The sequence below is a fragment of the Rhinoderma darwinii genome, chromosome 1 (genome assembly GCF_050947455.1).
Source record: "Rhinoderma darwinii isolate aRhiDar2 chromosome 1, aRhiDar2.hap1, whole genome shotgun sequence".
NCBI lineage: Eukaryota > Metazoa > Chordata > Amphibia > Anura > Rhinodermatidae > Rhinoderma > Rhinoderma darwinii.
Genome location: NC_134687.1, coordinates 193,369,007 through 193,389,731, shown reverse-complemented (window position 1 = coordinate 193,389,731; position 20,725 = coordinate 193,369,007). Strand labels below are relative to the sequence as shown.

Sequence of the window (20,725 nt, the reverse complement as noted above, 5' to 3'; positions counted from 1 at the left end):
CCGGGATCAGAGCTAGCTCTGGTCCCAGCCGTTACAGCAGATTGTCAGCTGTATTATACAGCTGACAGCCACTTCTGCGCCATTAGCTTTCTGTAAACGTAAGACAAATTGCAGCAACCCCTTGCCGGCCATGATCTACAGATACATCAAATGTTAGCAAGGGGTTAATACAGAGATTGCTTCTATGTATGCACAAAAATGTTTCTGCAAAACAATGCTGAATATGAATTTTTACAGGCTCATTGAGCTCAATAGGAAATATATAAATCCCTCTTTAGTTTGTGCCTGCTTGTGATTCAGAAATGTATACATTTTATAAATCTGTGCATGCAGAGAAACATGCTTACTTCCACTTGAGAACCTTATTAAATAAATTATTGTAATAATATTGACCTCTATTCTTCACCTCAATTGACCCTGTATGCATTTTGCACTACCTCCCCCTCCGGTCCCTGTCCCCAATCCCTTTTGTTTGGGCAGGTCTCTTTCCTACCGTGTCTGTTTGTGTTTTGTCTTTCCTGCGTGCATTCATAAAACACACAATGTAGGACAGAAGGTTCTATATAAACGGAAATGAAAAAAGGAATGTATGTGCCATGTGAAAACGAAAAAGCGGTCATTTTAAGACACGGTGGAACCCTATAAAGGAACACTTTTATACATTTAGGGGATGCACGTGTTTAGCCATCAGTCATGATTAACTACTTTTCCTCTTTGAAATTATTTGATCTGTTTCCCATTTAAGTGGAAGTAAACATGAGACTATATCTGCCTGTATTTACATCTATTCTAGTCCACTTAATCCAAAGCATTTGTTTTTCAGTTGACCTGTTTTTCAGTAAATCAATAAGGCCTCAATCCCCATAAACATAAACATTGGGCCCAGGTAAACATGCAAGTTATTCCAATAAATTGATGGAGATTAGTGGCTGCCATACACCACTGGCCATGCTTATCTTGAGAGATAAATACAACAGGATCGGACAGGTTGAAATCAAGCCTGTCGGATTCTTGTTTCTCCCCATTGGAAATGTAATAGGACAATTGAACAGCCCCTATAGAAAATAGCCTTTCGGGTTTGACAAAGACGTTCTTCGTCACAGAAGTTACACCTTGTAACCTTGCCTTTGCTTCTGGATATCTGACAGCGAGGAGCCCAACTGAAAAAAATATAGTGCTCTAGTATAAAGCCTCTTAATAAACACCATAAAATGTTACATTGAGATAATTTAGGGGTTAATTATCTTTATTTATGTGACATTACAAACATCTCACAAATTTGTAAAGTATTTTTTTACATTCTTTTATTTCTACATAGCAGATTCCACACTGCACAATTGTGTCACAGAATGGATCCCAAAGTACACAAAGAAGTGGAAGGCCGAGTTTACGTGTGTATTTTTCCACCTAACATTTACTGTGAATTTACGGCAAAGTCAGCGGCATATTTTATCGAGGATGTAAATGCGCTGCAAATCCACGTCATAATAGGCATGATTTAAAAATCCGCTACATATAAATGGGTCTTTATAAAACCCCATCAACTCAAATTGTACTGTAAATTTGTTTCCGATTTTTAGTGTGGAATCCGCACAGAAAATCCACCACATCTGAACATACTCTTATTAATAGAACTCTTCTCTTATTAGCATGCCATACACATGAGATAGTGGCCGGATCTCTCTTTTACACTACTCCTATTGGAGGACAGGCTGCAGGCAGCTGATTTGGCAAACTTTCCTTTCATGTGTATGGCCAGCTGATGTAGGATACATGTCCTCTTTTGGAATCCATGGTCACAAAAGCCCCTCCCCAAAAAACTGTGCAGTGTGAACCCACTTCCTTAAAACACACATACATGATAATTGAATATGCGACCAATAAACTTACTGGTATGATTTTGGATCGTAGGAAACTGTAATCTCTAGTAGAGAAAACATCAGGGAGAATTCCTGTATGTTGAAATTGTTGGCATGATATCCATGGCAGCAGCACGGCAACATTTCCATATGGATATCATTTACTGCAAGCTCTTGCCATAGGGTTTGTACCAATCGCTGACATGATTTAAAGTAGCTAACGATATTTTTAAATTTAAATTGCATTAATTTTGGACACAATTCCTAATCCTGATCTCAAAAATACCTTTGACTCACCAAGGAAGTAACACGCAGCACTGATAGGTAATTAGAGCCTAGCCTCATGGACGCCTTGAAATTGATTTAATGGTATATTGTACCTGCGGCAGAAGACTGCAAGTCAAGCATGTTAATGAGCAGAACCCACAATCAATGCACTAGGAGGAAAATTCAACAGTTCTTTGTTACAGGATGCAAAATATTATCAGCATTTATACTTGCTCTATGATCCTATTGCAATTGCACAAAAAAGTGCAAATAAAAGGTAGGAAGGGAGAATGTAACCGGAGCTACATCTTCAAAAGAATAACCATTTCCATTTTTATCGGATTGACCATCCTTGAGAAGAGATTTACAGATTTATTGTGAGAGAGGTGGAGAATGGCACGTTTCCCTTGATAAACAGTTACGTGTCACTTGTTGAGCAACAGAAGAAATTGATATCCAGTGTGTCGAGACTGCTGTTGACTTTTGCTAAATACAAGTAGGAAAGATATGCAGAATACAGGCTGCTGTTTACAGAGGTGAAAATGGTTGGCCAATTGCTGCCCTGCTTCAACTAATTTCAATAAATACGTTATCTTAGGTAGTAACTTTATAAGTAATCCTTAATCAAATGTAATACGAAACTTTAAGAATTTTAAATGTGCAAGGGAATAAAGGTATGATTTTATTTTTTTAAAACAATTAGTGCTAAAATACTTTCTGATCAGAGAACCTTGTACTTACCCTGGTAAAGCTGAAGGAACCTGGGCAGCATTGAAGCACTGATCACCCCATCTGGCATTTCTCGGAGGAACAGCTTAAGCAGACTGGCAGCGGAATGGACATCTCCATCCTCTGGCAAGGTCACCTGCTCCCCATTTTCGTATTTCACTCGTAACTGTTCAACCACTTTGACATTTCCATTTATTCTGAAAAGGCCTTCCTGGGTTATCCCTGAAATCATTCAACATGTTAAAACACATTAGAAAGGATCCATTCATATTTCTAAATCTACAAAGCAAATTTTTCTTAAGTAAAATGTTCTCAAAATGAATATTATAATTGTAACCATGCACAAGTATCACACGCAGTGACATTTTAGGGTAAAATCACTTTTTATTCTGTATAAACACATAGTAGAAAGTAGATAGGTAGACATTGTCCAAACACAATCCAGGGCACGGAGGCATGTAAAAGATTTGAATTAAAGGCAACAACATGAGATTTAACCAACTATTTGGTAAAAACCAAAGAGATGAAAGGGAAGAAAACCAGGAAGGGTTGACAAACGAAGAAAAAAAAAAAAAAGGAATTGGGGGGGAATCCCCATCATCAGGCCCTAACGATAAGAAGAGAGATTGCTCTCAAGGCAATTTTGCATTACTATAGAATCCCTAAGTATTGATTATGGGTCCTCTTACAGGGCCCGACGTGGGCCGTGCAAACGAGCACCGATCAATGAGACAGCTATCATGTCGACAGCACGTCTCCTGATTTACACAGGAAGATGTGATGCCGACAACTATCATATTTCTTGCAGCATAAACTATACAATCAGCCAATGAACGAGCGTTTGCTCGTTCATCGGCTGATCGTTGCCGTGTAAGCACACGATAATTGGCCTGTGTAAAGGGGTCTTAAGACATACAAGGTAGATTCAAAGGTTGCGGACCTCTTGTTTTCCTAAGTTGTGAGCTATTAAGCAGCGCTATCAAGAGAGTAGTACATACCTGATCGCTAGTGCCTAAAGATGGAGATAATATGTCTAGAGGGTGTGAGGGGGAGTCTGGGAAGACCTTTCTTTTCAAACAAGATACTGATCCTGGTATCAGGGAGAGAAGTACGGCCTTAGACCCCATGCACATGACCGTAGTTTTCATCCGTAATCTGTAATTACAGTTAATCTGCTGACCAATTAATTTCTATAGGGCACGGACACCTTTCCGTATAGTCATGGATGTGTGTCTGGGCCGTAGGAATGATCTGCAAAATATATAACATATCCTATTACTGTCTGCAATTGCGGCACGCACTTACCCATGCAAGTCTATGGGCGCATGCAAAATTGCGGATGGCTACAGATGTAGGTTGAGTCAGGGGTTGAGTCAGGGGTTGAGTCAGGGGTTGAGTCAGGGGTTGAGTCAGGGGTTGAGTCAGGGGTTGAGTCATGTTTTTTTTGCGGATCTGTAAATACAGATGCACTACGGACTATATTTGCGGACAGCGTGCCAAATATGCGGAGGGCTACAGTTACGTATTTGCTGACAGTAAAATACACTAGGGTTGTGTACATGAGGTCTTAGGGGTGCAATATTGGAGGAGCACATATAGTTATAGAGGGAGAATGGGGCATCGCAGATCAGAATAATTTTGGAATATCCCCAAATGTGAAGATATGACCCAATCTCAGTGTGGGATGTCCAACAGAGACCAGCCACCTCAGGATAGATACAATGTAATCGATCCAGAGATCGGTACCATCTGTAAAGAGTTCTGTTCATGGGCACAAAAATAAAAATCTTTGAGATTTTCAGAGCAAAAAGACATTCAAAAGATTCCTCTCCCACCTGGAGAAAGATAGGTGTAGATGTCTTCCCGTGTTTGTTCCTCAGTATTCCATAGAGTAAGGTGATATTGTGAATAGGAGAGTGTTCTCGATTGCATAATTGTTCAAATGATGTGAGGTCGTGGGTGTATCTGAGAATGGGGAGTGAGGGAGCAATAGAATCTTATTTGTACTAGAAGAAATATATGCCTGGTAGACCTAAAAATTCTGCTAGAGGTTTAAAGAGACTCTGTCACCACATTATAAGTGCCCTGTCTCCTATATAAGGAGATGGGCGCTGTAATGTAGGTGACAGTAATGCTATTTATTTAAAAAAACGATCTTTTTTCACAACGTTAGGAGCGATTTTGGTTTATGCTAATGAGCTTTCTTAATGCCCAAGTGGGCGTACTTTTACTTTCGACCAAGTGGGCGTTGTACAGAGGAGTGTATGACGCTGACCAATCAGCATCATGCACTCCTCTCCATTCATTTACACTGCACTAGCGATATAGATATATCGCTATGTGCAGCCTCATACACAAGCCCTAACATTACTACAGTGTCCTGATAATGAATACACATGACCATCCAGCCTGGACGTCATGTGTACTCAGAATCCTGACACTTCTGACTCTTTTTTGTGAGATTCCGCCAAGTGAAACCAAATCTCGCGAGATTACAGAGCTAAACGAGATTTGGTTTCACTTGCCGGAATCTCACAAAGAAAGATTCAGAAGTATCAGGATTCTGAGTACACGTGACGTCCAGGCTGGATGGTCATGTGTATTCATTATCAGGACACTGTAGTAATGTTAGGGTTTGTGTATGTAGCTGCACATAGTGATATAACTATATCGCTAGTGCAGTGTAAATGAATGGAGAGGAGTGCATGATGCTGATTGGTCAGCGTCATACACTCCTCTGTACAACGCCCACTTGGTCGAAAGTAAAAGTACGCCCACTTGGGCATTAAGAAAGCTCATCAGCATAAACCAAAATCGCTCCTAACGTTGTGAAAAAAGATCGTTTTTTAAATAAAAAGCACTGCTGTCACCTACATTACAGCGCCCATCTCCTTATGTAGGAGATAGTGCACTTATAATGTGGTGACAGAGCCTCTTTAAGGCCGTGGCCAAAAAAAAGTGACATTTGAAAACAATATTTTTAGCAAAGAACTCTAAGGCCTCATGCACACGACCATAGCCATGTGCACGGACATGATTTTCGGGTCGGCCGGGGGCGGAGTGTCACCCGCAAGCCGACCGCAAATCGCAGGCTGTGCACATGGCTGCGGCCATTATTTGCTATGAGCCTGGACACGGTCGTAATAAGACTTGCCCGTTCTTTCTGCGGTCCGGGCTCCTGGGCCATGCACGGACCATGAAAACGACCAAAATTTTCGGGGGAATTGCGGCCGCAAAAGCACGTTCGTGTGCATGGGGCCTAAAGAATAATAATAAATATGTGCATGTAACATTATAATAGAACTTCTACAAGCAATAAATCAACACAAAAATAATGCTGAGCATTTACATTAACATTTTTTTTACATTATTCTATTCTGATATACAAAAAAACACAGAAACTTTCCTATTAAAGAGCCTGTTGACTTCAATTGGATTTTTCTGATGACAACTGCCATCAGTTAGCCACCATTCTGTCTTTGGGTTGGCAGAATAACATGGCCTGTTATATTATTCAGTCCAGTAAAAGAAACCCGCCTTATTTTCGTACCAATAAAAAGAACTGCACACACTCATCATCATCCCATTATGCTACGCAATTCAACCAGTTAAAAACGGATTGATTAAAAACAGGAGCAAAATAACCATGTGAACAGAGCATTAAAGTAAACATTTGACCATGAATAACATATTTTTTAATCTATAAATATTTTTTCTAAATAGCTCACTAGAGGGATACTGTTACACACTGAACTCAATAATAATACAGTATGTAGTCTTAAGCTCCCTCTAGTGGCCGCTACAGTGATATGTCTTTTTTCAGAAATAGAGCACAGACTGCTATAAAAATATATTATGACATTTATCAGCACCAAGGGCGTTGCTAGGGTCTTAAAAGATCAGGGGCACGAGCCCCAAGACATATATTCCCCCCCCCCATAAATAAATAAATTTTTACATACTTATCGGAGATAGCATATCTATAAGACTAAGGCTCCTATAGCTACACCGCCGGATATAATTGGATGCATTGTCTTAGCAGACAGTATCATACATGATAGGCTTAGATACATGGACCCAGCAGACAATATCACACATGTTAGGCTTAGATACATGGCCCCAGCAGACAATATCACACATGATAGGCTTAGATACATGGACCCAGCAGACAATATCACACATGATAGGCTTAGATACATGGACCCAGCAGACAATATCACACATGACAGGCTTAGATACATGGCCCCAGCAGACAGTATCACACATAATAGACTTAGGACTCATTCAGACGAGCGTGATTCTCATCCGTGTGCTGTGAGTTGAAACAAAGCACAGCACATGGACCCGTTGATTTCAATGGGATTATTCGCACATGCGTGAGTTTTCACACAGCGAGTGTCCGTTGCGTGAAACTCACTGCATGTCCTATATTGGTGCATTTCACGCATCTAGCCGCCCATTGAAGTCAATGGGTGCGTGAAAAACACAGACAGCACACGGACGACATCCGTGTTTCACGCATCAATTACACTGAAAAAAAATAAGGTGCTTGCAAGTGCGTGAAAAACACATGCCACACACAAAGAACACTGATGCAAAAAGCAATGCACACGACCAGATTTCTGCACATTCTTTACGTGTGTAAATCTGTCGCACTCGTGACAGATACAGGGCCCCAGCAGTAAGTATCCTTGTACTAACCCTCAGGGGCAAATTTGGTATTTTTGGGGCCCCAAGCAAAGTTATGTCCATGGGCTCTAATCAAAGACACCTTTAGAGCGTTCCCCACACAATGCCCCCTGTCTATAGTGTCACTAACCCCCTGTATGGTTCCACACACAGTCTCCCTGCCATACATCCCCCTTGTAGACAGTGCCATTCAGTCCCCGATAGGTAGTCCCACGTACCCTCCTTGTCTCAGCAGACAGTATCATACATGATATGCTTAGATACATGGCCCCAGCAGTAAGTATCCTTGTACTAGCATATGTTCACCCCCCAAAAAAAGTGTGCGTGCGTTATATTATATATATACATATACACACAACATATCTATAGCACTACGACCCTATAGCTATAGATAGGATTAGATACAGTGGCTCAGCAGACAGTATCACGAACAGTAGGATTAGATATAGTAGCCAGCTCGCTGACATTGGGACTCCAGCGCTGGACCCAGGAAGGGTAAAAATAATAATTGTTTTGCTTGTTTACGTGTTCCGAATTTTTTTTGGTGTGTTTGTTTTTTTACAGGTTCGGTCGTTGGACTACATCGGATTCTAGGACTACTTCAATGACGGCTTTTGTTATTCTCAATAAAATGGTTAATGACGGTTGTGTGGGTTTTTTATTATTTCAATAAAATATTTTTTCTATGTCCTTGGATTTTTTTTAAACTTTATTACTACCTCCTTATTAATAGCCGCTGGCTGATTGACAGTGTCCATTACTAAGGCGGGGTCTGGTTTTAGCCGGTGCAGAGGCTAACAGTAACCCCCATTACTACCCACAGCCACCAGGGGTACGGGGAAGAGCTGGGTACAATCCAGTACCCGACCATCTGTAGCGATGGTCAGTCACTGGGGCGCCCACAGGCTGGTATTATTAGGCTGGGAAATGCCAAAAACAGTGGCCCTTCCCACCCTGGTAATGCTAGGCTGCTGCTATGTTATATCTGGTTGATTATGAAAAAATGGGGGGGGGGGGGGGGGGACTGCACTAAGTTTATTCCATTTAAAAAAAAAAAAATGACGTGGCCAGATACAACACAGCAGCAGCAGCCTAGCAGATAGTCGGGTACTGGATCGTACCCATCTCTTCCCAGTACCCCTGGTGGCGGTGGGTACCGGGGTAATAATGGAGGTTAGTGTTAGCCTCTGCATCGGTGAACACTAAGCCCCACCTTAGTAATGGACGTTGTTAATCAGCCAGCGGCCATTACGAAGGCGGTAGTAATGAAGTTTAAAAGAAAATACAAAGACATAGAAAAAATATTATATTGAAAAAAACCCTCCCCACACAACCCTCCTTAACCATTTTATTGAAAATAAAAAAGCCATCACCGAAGTAGTCCTCGAATCAGACATAGTCCAACGACCGAACCTTTAACCCCTATCCGCACGAGTAAGTAACTGTACGTCGTCGCGGGAGGTTACTTCCCGCGCGACGACGTACAGTTACTGAGTTTTTCCCGGGAGGTCAGCTGTCGCTGACAGCTGACACTCCACTCTTGCCGGCCAGCGGTCCTTTGCCGCTGATTTTGGCGAATTAACCCTTTAAATTCGGCGATCAGTTGCAATCGCCGAATTTTAGGGGTTTCTAGCATATTGGCAGACCCCAGTCCGAAATCGCGGTTTTTGCCGATAGTTAGTATGGCAAACGGAAGCCAAACAATGGCTTCCGTGTCTGCCATGGATGGAAGCCCATCAGGACCAACCTTCGGCTGGTCCCGATAGGCTTCCTGTCAGAGTGACAGGAAGTGACTGTGTCGTTCCCGATGTCGGCGACAAGGTGTGCATTGGGAACTTGGAGATCAGCTGTCCACGACAGCTGACACTCCAGTGTTGCCGATCAGCGGCTCATCGCCGCTGATTTCGGCAATTAACCTGTTACATGCGGGGCTCGATTGCGATCTCCGCATGTAGGGGGTTTGTAGCACATCAGCAGCCCCCATGCAATCGTGGGGGCTGCTGATGCTTGTGATGGCATCCGGAGGCAAGGCAACGGCCTCCGGGTCTGCCATGTATGGAAACCTATGAGGACCAGCCTCTGGCTGGCCCTCGTAGACTAACTGTCAGAGTGACTGTGATGTCACACTGACAGTTGGAATACGTTACACTACCTAGGTAGTGTAATGTATTCTAGCAGCGATCAAAGCTGCAGGTCAAAAAAATAAAGTGTAAAAAGTAAAAAAAAAAGTTAAGAAAAATGTTTTATAAAAGTGTAAAAATAAAAGGTTTTGTTTTCCTATAATAAGTCATTTATTATAGGGAAAAAATTAAAACGTTAAAAAAAAAGTGCACATATTTGGTATCACCGTGTTCGTAACGACCCAAACTATGAAACTATAATGTTAATTTTTCCGCACGGTAAACGCCGCAAACAAAAAAAAACGGAAAACTGTGAGCATCGCTATTTTTTGGTCACCACCCCTCCCAAGATATAAAATAAAAAGTGATCAAAAAGTCGCATTTACCCCAAAATGGTACCAATAAAAACTATAACCCGTCCCGCAAAAAACAAGACCTCCCACAGCTTTTTTGACGAAAAAATAAAAAAGTTACGGCTCAGAATAGCGTGTCTCAGAAAATAAATTTTATAGAAACTTAATTTTATTGTGCAAACGCTGCAAAACGTAAAAAAAACTATACACATATGGTATCGCCGTAATCGTACCGACCGGCAGAATAAATTAAAACGTAATTTATTGCGCACGGTGAACGCTGTAAGAAATAAAGAATTTAAAGCGCCAAAAGCACTGTTTTTTGGTCACCTTAGCTCTAAAAAAGATCCTGAGGGGTCAAAATGCTCACTATACCCCTAGAAAAATTCCTTGAGGGGTGTAGATTCCAAAATAGGGTCACTTTTGGGGGGTTTCAAACCCGACATGGCACTGAAAACCAATCCAGCAAAATCCGCGCTCCAAAATCCAAAAGGCACTCCTTCCCTCCTGAGCCTTGCTGTGGGTCCAAACATCAGTTTATGATCACATATTGGGTATTGCCATAATCGGGAGAAATTGCTTTACAAATGTTGGGGTGCTTTTTCTCCTTTATTCCTTGTAAAAATGAAAAATTCTATGTTTCCACAGAAAAATAGGTGATTTTCATCTTCACAGACTAATTCCACTAAATTCTGCAAAAAAACTGTGGCGTCAAAATGCTAACTATACCCCTAGAAAAATGCCTTGAGGGGTGGTTTCCAAAATGGGGTCACTTTTTGGGAGTTTCGACTGTTTAGGTACCACAAGACCTCTTCAAAGCTGACATGGTGCCTAAAATATATTCCTAAAAAAAGGAGGCCCCAAAATCCACTAGGTGCTCCTTTGCTTCTGAGGCCGGTACTTCAGTCCATTAGGACACTAGAGCCACATGTTGGATATTTCTAAAATCTGCAGAATCTGGGCAATAAATATTGAGTTGCATTTCTCTGGTAAAACCTTCTGCGTTACAGATTTTTTTTTTAATTACAAATGAATTTCGGCAAAAAAAATGAAATTTGTAAATTTCACCTCTACTTTGCCTTAATTCCTGTGAAAAGCCTAAAGGGTTAAAATACTTTCTGAATGTGGTCTTGAATACCTTGAGGGTGCAGTTTTCAAAATGGGGTGATTTATGGGGACTTTCTAATATAGAAGGCCCTCAAAGCCACTTCAGAACTGAACTGGTCCCTGAAAAACTGGCCTATTGAAATTTTCTTGAAAATATGAGAAATTGCTGCTAAAGTTCTAAGCCTCGTAACGTCCTAGAAAAATAAAAGTACGTGAAAAAAATGATGCAAACATAAAGTAGACATATGGGGGATGTTAACTAGTAACTATTTTGTGTGGTATTACTATCTGTTTTACAAGCAAAATACATTTAAATTTAGAAAAATGCTAATTTATGCACATTTTTGCTAAAATTTGACGTTTTTCACAAATAAATATTGAATTTATCGACCAAATTTTTTCACTAACATAAAGTACAATATGTCACGAGAAAACAATCTCAGAATCGCTTGGATAGGTAAAAGCATTCCGGAGTTATTACCACATAAAATGACATGTCAGATTTGAAAAAAATCATCTGTGTCCACAAGGCCAAAACAGGCTGTGTCCTAAAGGGGTTAAAAAAACACAAAAAAAAACAAAAACATCAGTAACACATGTGGTAGGATTAGATACATGGCCCCAGCAGACCGTAATCTTATACAGTATAGGATTACGGTCTGCTGGGGTCCTGTATCTGAGCCTGCCTTGTGGTAAGCTTAAATACAGGGTCCAACAGACCGTATCACACATGGGCCCTGTATCTAAGCCCATGTGTGATGCAGTCTGCTGGACCCTGTATCTAAGCTTACCACAAGGCAGGCTTAGATGCAGGACCACAGCAGGCAGTAAGGGTTTGGGTATGTTCATACGCTTACTAAAAAACGTCTGAAAACATGGAGCGGTTTTCAAGGGATTTTCAGCCGTTTTTTTTAGCAACTCCCTCATTTTATGGAGTCAATGAAAAACAGCTCCAAAAACAAGTGACATGCACTTATTTTTCGCGGCCGTTCTTTTTCACAACGGCCTCGTAAAAAAAAACACCCCATCAGAACAGAACGCCGTTTTTCCCATTAAAATCAACGGGCAGATGTTTGGAGACGTTCTGCCTCCGATTTTTCGGCCGTTCACGGACCGAAAATAAGCCGTATGAACATACCCTAATGATGTTACACTTACCCAGCTTTTCGGTGCAGCGGATGTCCCGACACCATCCAGCGTCGTGATGTCATGCGCGGCGCACAGTGTCATGACGTGAGAAGACATCAGGACTTGCGCTGCGCTCGGGAAGGAGGGTAAGCATTGTGTTATTACTATAGTAACAGGGGCCATGTATTTTATTGCATAGGCCCCAGTTACTATAGTAACGGGTCACAATCGCGACCTGGTCGCAATCGCGACTGCTGTGACCCCTGTAGCGGTGGTCGCCCAGTCATCAAGGGCACCGGCCCAAAGATCCGGGGCTTTATAAAGCAATGACAGGACCACTAAAAAAAGAAACACTGACAGTGTAAAACCAAGTCTCCCGGCTAAAGAAAGATTCCTTATTAAATTATTACAATGCGGAAACTCAAGTTCCTTGTTAAAGAGTAACTCCAGGAGCCAAATTATAAAGGCTCAGTTTCCTAATACATTTTTTTTTCTGGCGGTTTAGGTTTTTATAGTTACAATTATTCTGACCTTACCTAATCAGCCCTTCACACACTGACTTCCTGCTGGGATTGCAACTATGCAAAGCACACAATCTTAAGAAGAACTGCAGTGTAAAGCAAGGCGGTTTGCACAGAGCAAAGGATGGCACTTCTGATTACCTCAGACTCCAAAAAGATAATGTGGCTAGGGCCCCATGCACTATACCGTAGTTTTCATCCGTAATTACGAATCTATAATTACGGATAAAATTGCGGACTCATTCATAACTATTGACCACAGACACTATTCTGTACATTAACGGATGTGTGACCATGCCGTATAAATGTAGTCCTATTCTGGTCCGCAATTGCGGCACGGACTCGCCCACAGAAGACTATGGGCACTTGCAAATGGCTACGGATGTGTATCCGTAACCGTCGATCCGTACTTGCAGACAGTAAAAACCCTAAGGGTATGTTCACACGGCCTATTTTCGGACATTTTTCAGGCCGTAAACGCATGAAAAACCATCATAAAAATCGGAAACAGAACGCCTCCATACATCTGCCCATTGATTGCAATGGGAAAAACCGCGTTCTGTTCCGATGTTTTTTTACGCAGCTGTTTTGAAAAACAGCCGCGTAAAAAAACTGCTGCGAAAAAGAAGTGCAGGACACTTCTTGGGACGTTTTTGGATCAGTTTTTCATAGACTATTGAAAAAAGCTCCAAAAACGGCCGTAAAAAACGCGAGTGGCTTAAAAAGCGTCTGAAAATCAGGAGTTGTTTTCCCTTGAAAACAGATACGTAATTCAGACGTTTTTGAGTTTGTGTGTGAACATACCCTTACGGTCATGTGCATAAGGCCTAAGCTGGTGTCGATCACATCTCTACTATAACGGAGATGTGGTAAAAAGCAGCATACACTGAAAAAATAAGGATTACCCACAGGTTATGGCAGTACAAAGCAACGTAATATCATGAAGTAGAGCTGGGCGATGAATCATATTAATTTGATTAATTCGCCCTCAAGGGCTCTCACGATTGTTTTTTTTAACAGAATCGCTGAATCGATTCTGTAGTAGCATCGTGCTGAAGGAGGAAGCTCCGCTCCGCCCCGCCGCCTCGTCACGGCTTAATCCTCCACGTTCTGTCTGTGCTTCCCCATGGAACATTAGTTCTGTGGGGAAGCAGAGACTTCTAGTGTATATAGCCACACCCCCCCCTCGCTGTAGATAGCACCCCCCCTTATAGATCAGGGCGCACCCCCCCCCTCTAGTAGATCGCACCCCCTTCCCCTCTCTTGTAGATCGCGCCAGTGTGGCTCCCACTAAGAGCTGAATCCCCGGCCAAAGCGTCAATCTGACCAGGGATTCAGCTCCTAGTGGCAGCTACAGTAGCGCGATCTACAAGGAAGGGGGGGTGCGATCTACAAGGGAGGAGGTGCTATCTGCTAGGGGGTGTGGCACTTTCTACATGGGCACTGTTGCACTATATTGGGGGTGGCACTATCATTACCTGTGGGCACTGCGGCAGTGATGTCGCCACTGCATGTGGGCAGCATGGAACTATATGTGGGCAGTGTTGCACTATATATGGGCTCTGTGGCACTTTATGTGGGCACTATCTACATGGGCACTGTGGCACTATGCCACTATATGTGGGCACTATCTACCCTGGCACTGCTGTTTTCAGGGGATTGGGACAAAAAACCCTGACAAATGAAATCCATTTATTTTTTTTAACGCCCATGAAAAATGGACAGACTGACTGGAAATGGACAGACTGACTGGAAATGGACAGACTGACTGGAAATGGATGAGAATTTGAGAGACACTGATGCAAAATGGACATGAAAAACTGACAATTGACGAGTTTTTAATGGCCATCTTTTTTCACTGTCGTGTGACTGCAGCCTAAATGTCTATGATGCCAGGGGTCCCCTTCACATGTAACGTGCTCAGGCTGGGAAATCCGGCGGATACACGGATCGTTTTTCACTATCCAATCGCGGTCATGTGAATCGGGCCTCCATCGTGGGGTACTACACCGGGTCCTGCTCAAACTTCAGACACTATAATGTAATCTGGCCCCAGAGTGCCTGCTCAGCGTTAGCCACCTGGCCCTGCTGCATTTTACACTGCTCTCGCTTGCAATATCGGAGACCGGCTGAGGTGGTGACGGGCAGGGGTTGGATGTTAGTGCATGCAGTCTAGAATTGATTATATATTCTGTTAACCTGTTCCCTGCCAGGGAACACAGATGTTATAATCAATTAGATCTCCAATTGTATTTATGATTTTAAAAAAAAGAATTTGCAGAGGTTAAAAGTTGTGAAGTTCTGTACAATAATTATTGCAATATATGTTAAAAAGTTATTTATATAAAGAAAATGTATTAAATTATGTCTGGGTATTCCTGCTAAATAAACATAAAATAAAAATAAGAAAAATCGAAATTCAAATAATAAAAAAAAATTAAAAAAAATCGCCCAAAGTGTTGAAAAAAAACATAGATTTTATTTTTTGTCAAAATTGCCCAGCCCTACAATGAAGTGCCCACAGCAGATTGGATAGTGACACGTGTGTGTATGACAGCACATTCAAAACACAACTGATAATGTCTACACAGCCGGTTGCTTTACTGTACACGAATCACCCTCTGATGTGTCGGCCCTTGTAAAACACTTTCAACAGCAATTTTCCCATAAAATAAATCACTAAATAACTAGATGAATAAAAGAAAGTGATGTATATTGAGGCTTATATGTTAAAATGTGTTGTTACTACATCAGGTAACAGAAAAATGAAAAGTTCTTGTCTCTGTCATGCGATACACGCACAAGCGCTTCTTACCCGGCTCCTGAAATATGTCACACATAAGACCATGTATGTCAGCTATTTGCGGTTGCATCTTTCCATCAGTTTTCTGTACTTTAATGTCAGGCACATATAAGGCTGGGTTCACACTGAGTATTTTGCAGGCGGAAATTCTGCCTCAAAATTCCGTTTGGAAGTTTAAGGCCATGTTCACACCGAGTTTTTTTGACAAGTTTTTGGGCGCGGAAACTGCTCCGCAAAACTCGTCAAAAAACGGCCGAAAATACCTCCCATTGATTTCAATGGGAGGCGGAGGCGGTTTTTTACCACGAGCGAAAAAACCGCCTCGCGGTTAAAAGAAGCGACATGACCTATCTGGAGGCGGTTTCCGCCTCCAAAACCCCATTTCAATCAATGGGAGACGGAAAAAAAAAAAAAGCTTCGACCAGTGTTTTTACTCCTGCAAAAAACTCTGTCTCCCTGCACGCCGATTTTTGAAGTGTTTTTCGCCCGCGGCCATTGAGCGCCGCGGGCATAAAACGCTGTGAAATACGCTTTCTCTGCCTCCCATTGATGTCAATGGGAGGTCAGAGGCGTAAACGCCCGAAGATCGGGCATGTCCCTTAAACATCTCCTTATAAAGTCTTCCAATAACAACAATTATCTGAGTTTTTTATATAGGACGCCGAAAAACGAAACATACCTTGTACTGTGTTAAGCTAGGTTTACACTGCGTTTCCCCCCTACGTTAAGAGTGTACATCGGGAAAGCTTCTAATGTACTGTACAGGGTAAACGTCTCCATAGGGGTCAATTTGGCCTGCATCTGGGCAGTACATAGATGTCAATATAATGCAAAAAATAAATTATGGCATAAAGTAGTAGGTGACGCTATTTTATTCTGTAAAAACCTATACGTTGAACGTATACCATATTAGCCTACAGATGACAGATGCCAATGTATACAATTAATGTATACGCCGGGAGCATTTCCTGGTGGATACGTTACAGAGTACAAGAACGCAGTGTGTACCTAGCCTTAGCCAGTAGATAGAAAAAGATAAAAATTGAGACTCCTCAGTCGTCGATACCTTTTAACGGCTAACTGAAAAGATAACAAATCGCAAGCTCTCTTCATCAGGCAGGGTTTAACACAAAATCTGAAAAAGTAACAGAATTACACGTCTGTTCACACAGAGGTTTTTTTACGCGGAAATGCGACAAAAAACGGCCAAAAATGACTCCCATTGATTTCAATGGGAGGCGGAGGCGTTTTTTTCCCGCGAGCTGAAAAACCCTCACGGTAAAAAGGAGCGACATGCCCTATCTTGAGGCGTTTTCTGCCTCAAAAACACCATTGAAATCAATGGGAGACGTTTTTTTGCCGCGATTTTTGACACATTTTTGTTGCCGCAATTTTTGATGCGTTTTTCGGCAAAAAACCGCTTGCGGTTACTCCTTTCTGTTGAAGAGATAGCTAAAAAAAGCCTAAAAAAAAGCGTAAAAAGAGGCACGTCACAAATCGCGGAAAAAAAAAACCGCGTCAAAAACTCGTGTGGCGCAAAACCACTTAAAAAAAACGGAGCTGATTTTTCCAGGCAGAATTTTCTGCCTGCAAAAAAACTCAGTGTGAACAGACTGTTCACATCAGTGTTGCCCTTCCATTGAGGGGTTCCGTCAGAGGTTTCCGTCGGGTTAACCCCTCAACCGTAAAAAGACAAACGGAAACCTAAGCTTCCGTTTCTCTCACCCTGGTTTGACAGAATCCAGAATCAATAGCGCAGTAGACTGCGAAAAACCTGTCACAACGGTGACAAACGGAAACCATTAGCTAGGTTTCCATCACCATTGAGCTCAATGGTGAGGGAAACGGAAGCTTAGGTTTCCATTTGCCTTTCCGCTGAGGGGTTAACCCGACGGAAACCTCTGACGGAACCCCTCAGCGGAAAGTAACGGTGATGGGAACACAGCCTTACACAGGCTGATGGTCGGGGAAACTAAACGCTCGTTCCTGATCATTGGCCTGTGTAAAAGGGCCCAGTGATCAGCTGACAAATGTGCACGCTATTTTGTCTGTGAAAATCTGAGGAATCTGCGACGGAGGCTCCACGACGCAGACATGAACAGAGCCTAAACAACATCCAACTTACAGTTACGTCAGACGTGTGCTACCTCAAGATGGTTCGTGCTACCCGACCGTTTAAAGTGTAGCTAAACGTTTGACAAACTTCTGACATGTCATAGTGACACGTCAGAAGTTTGTATTGGTGGGGGTCCGAGCACGGAGACCCCCTTCGATCTCTAGAACGAAGCAGGTGAAGTGCTCATATGAGCGCTCAGCTGCTTCGTGTGTGTTCGGCTATTTCCGGAAATAAATGTATCGGTGTACAGACTCAATAGAACGTCTATGAACCCGTACACCGATACATCGGCTTTCCGGAAAAAGTTGAACAGAAACTAAGCAGCTGAACGCTCATACGAGCACTTCAGCTGCTTTGTTCTAACGATTGGTGGGGGTCTCCGTGCTCGGACCCCCACCAATCCAAACTTCTGTCACTATGACATGTCAGAAGTTTGTCAAAAGTTTAGCCTCACTTTAATCTCTCAGATGCCTCGGTCAATAGAGACTGTGGCATCTGAGCGGTTAGACAGAGGGAGGGAGGGGGCTCCTGTCCCCTGATAAGCCCACCAACGTCAAAATCGCGGGGTGCCTATCGGTTGCCATAGAAACCTGAGGCCTATTAAAGTGCCCTTCTATTAATCCTTGCAAGAGGCAAGCATTGTCACATAAGTGTGGCAGTGTGTTGCATGAGCGAGCTAACGATCACATGGTACAATCCCCTATTGGAACTGATAAAAATGTAAAAAAAAAAAGGAAAAAAACAAAGATTTTTTTTAAAAAATTATCAAAACAAATTTGAAATCACTAAAAGCTATAAAAAAAAAACAAAACCCTTTTCCGTGTTTTTCACCGGAAGTTATGTAAGCAATAGAAAAAGCACTGGCGAAGATATAGGGGTCGCAGCGGTCGCAATTGCGACCGGGCCCCGAAGCCAGGGGGGCCCACAGCCCCCCGCACCACATCAATAAAAAGTTACTATAGTAACTCGGGCCGCGGGCCCCTGTTACTATAGTAACAGACTGTACTTACCTTCCTGGTTCCGGATCGCAGCGGAGGTCCTGACGTCAAGCACTGTGCGCAGCGCACAACATCGAGAGGACAGGACTTCCGCCGCGGCTGAAGAGGAAGGTAAGATTAATAGCCCTGACTGGCGGGGTCCGACTCCCGGGACCCGCCAATGAGCTGTTTTGAAGGGGCCGCAGCTCTCGTACGAGTGCTGCGGCCCCTTCAAATCAGCTGATTGGCGGGTCCCGGGAGACGGACCCTGACACATCAGCTATTGATGGCCTATCCTGAGGATAGGCCATCAATGTTTAGGGACTGCACAACCCCTTTAAGCCTACGATGTGGCAGGCTTAGAGGGCCCATTAGACAGGATCACAGATTGTGTGATCCTGTCTGCTGGGCCCTGTATCTAAGCCAATCACATGGTAGGCTTAGATACATGGCCCATGTGTGATCCTGTCTGATGGGCCCTGTATATAAGCCTACCACACTGTAGGCTTAGATACAGGGCCCCAGCACACAGTAATCTTATACTGTATAAGATTACTGTCTGCTGGACCCTGTATCTAAGCCTACGTTATGGTAGGCTTAGATACAGCGTCCTACAGACAGTATCACACATGGGCCCTGTATCTAAGCCTAACACGTGTAACTAATCGTGTTATGGAATGTGTTACTGGAACAGCTGATCGGTGCGGGGTCCGGTTTGTCGGACCCGCACGGATCATATACTGATGACCTATCCGGTCGTGGACAACCCCTTTAATTCTACTTTGTCGGTCTATCATACGTCGGAGTTCATACAGAACACCAATAATGCTATGAAAGTATCATCATTATCTTTAAAGGGGTTGTCCGAGATATATTTTTATTTAAAAGTTAAACACACAATACACACATTAACTATTCCCTAATATACTTACCTGTGCAATCTTGCTTCTGTTCTCCGTTCTGGCAGCTCTTTTCTTCAGATCACCTGTCTTCTGACGTCACGTTTTCTTCCTCCTCCACTGTCGTGTCGTGTCCCGATCACATGGTCTCGCCCCAGCGAGACCTCGGATGGGACACGACACGTCACTGGAGATGTGTCATTTCTGCGGGTGCCCGCCCAGCCTATGCAGCTTTTTTTCACTGTGAGCGCGCCTATGCGTGTTCACAGTGAAAAAAGTGAAGAGGGACGGCACCCGCGGACTAGAGAGGTACAGTGACCTCTGTACTTTTAGTTCTTCCCCTATCAAAGCCTACACATAGTAGGCTTTGATAGGGGATCAGACAACACGATGCAGCACACGGGTCGCATGCAGCCCTTGAGGCTGTTATCTGCGGCCCGCGGGACACCGTTGCGCCGTAGAACCGAGCAGGCCCAAGGAGGAGCCGCACTACGCTATTATAGGCTCTGCTACGATGTCAGGAGTCCCGGAGCAGAGCGTATAATATTAAACTGTAAAAGATCTTCTGGGGTCCTGTATCTAAGCCTACATTGTTAGGCTTAGATACAGTGGCTAAAAAAAATTGTCACACATGGAGCCTGTATCTAAGCCTAACACAATGTATGCTTAGATACAGGACCCCAGATGACATTCTTTTTATTCCTGTATAAGATTTGTGTTTTGGGGCCCTGTATCTAAGCCTAACATGTATTCTTAGATACATGGCCCATGTGTGACACTATCTGCTTGGGTAATGTATCTAAGGCTACCTTGTGGTAGGCTTAGATACATGGTCAAACAGACAGTATCACACATGAGCAGTGTATCTAAGCATCACTTTTTTTTTCTTAGTTATGTGTTTTTTACAGTTCAAGGACTACTTCAATGACACCCTTTTTTATTTTTAATAAAATCGTTAACCAGTGTTATGTGTGTTATTTCATTACAATATTTTTTCTATGTCCTCATTTATTTTAAAATTTATTACTAGTTCATTACTGTCTAACAGCGTCCATTAGTAAGGCTTCATGCACACGAGCGTGTGTATTTTACACGCGTGAAAAACTTGCGTCAATCATGTCTGTGTGTGTGCGTTACGGCGGATTTACACGAACGTG

The 20,725-nt window shown here is 42.8% G+C and overlaps 1 protein-coding gene across 4 annotated transcripts in view; it reads right to left on the bottom strand.

The window, feature by feature from the left end:
• Positions 1-20,725, bottom strand: part of FAM13A (family with sequence similarity 13 member A) — a 303,023-nt gene that overhangs the window by 240,501 nt on the left and 41,797 nt on the right. For all 4 annotated transcript variants that reach the window (XM_075860670.1, XM_075860672.1, XM_075860669.1 and 1 more), the window contains one exon: positions 2,868-3,077. In XM_075860670.1, coding sequence (XP_075716785.1) covers positions 2,868-3,077 — 210 coding nt within the window. The remainder of the gene's footprint in view (positions 1-2,867; positions 3,078-20,725) is intronic.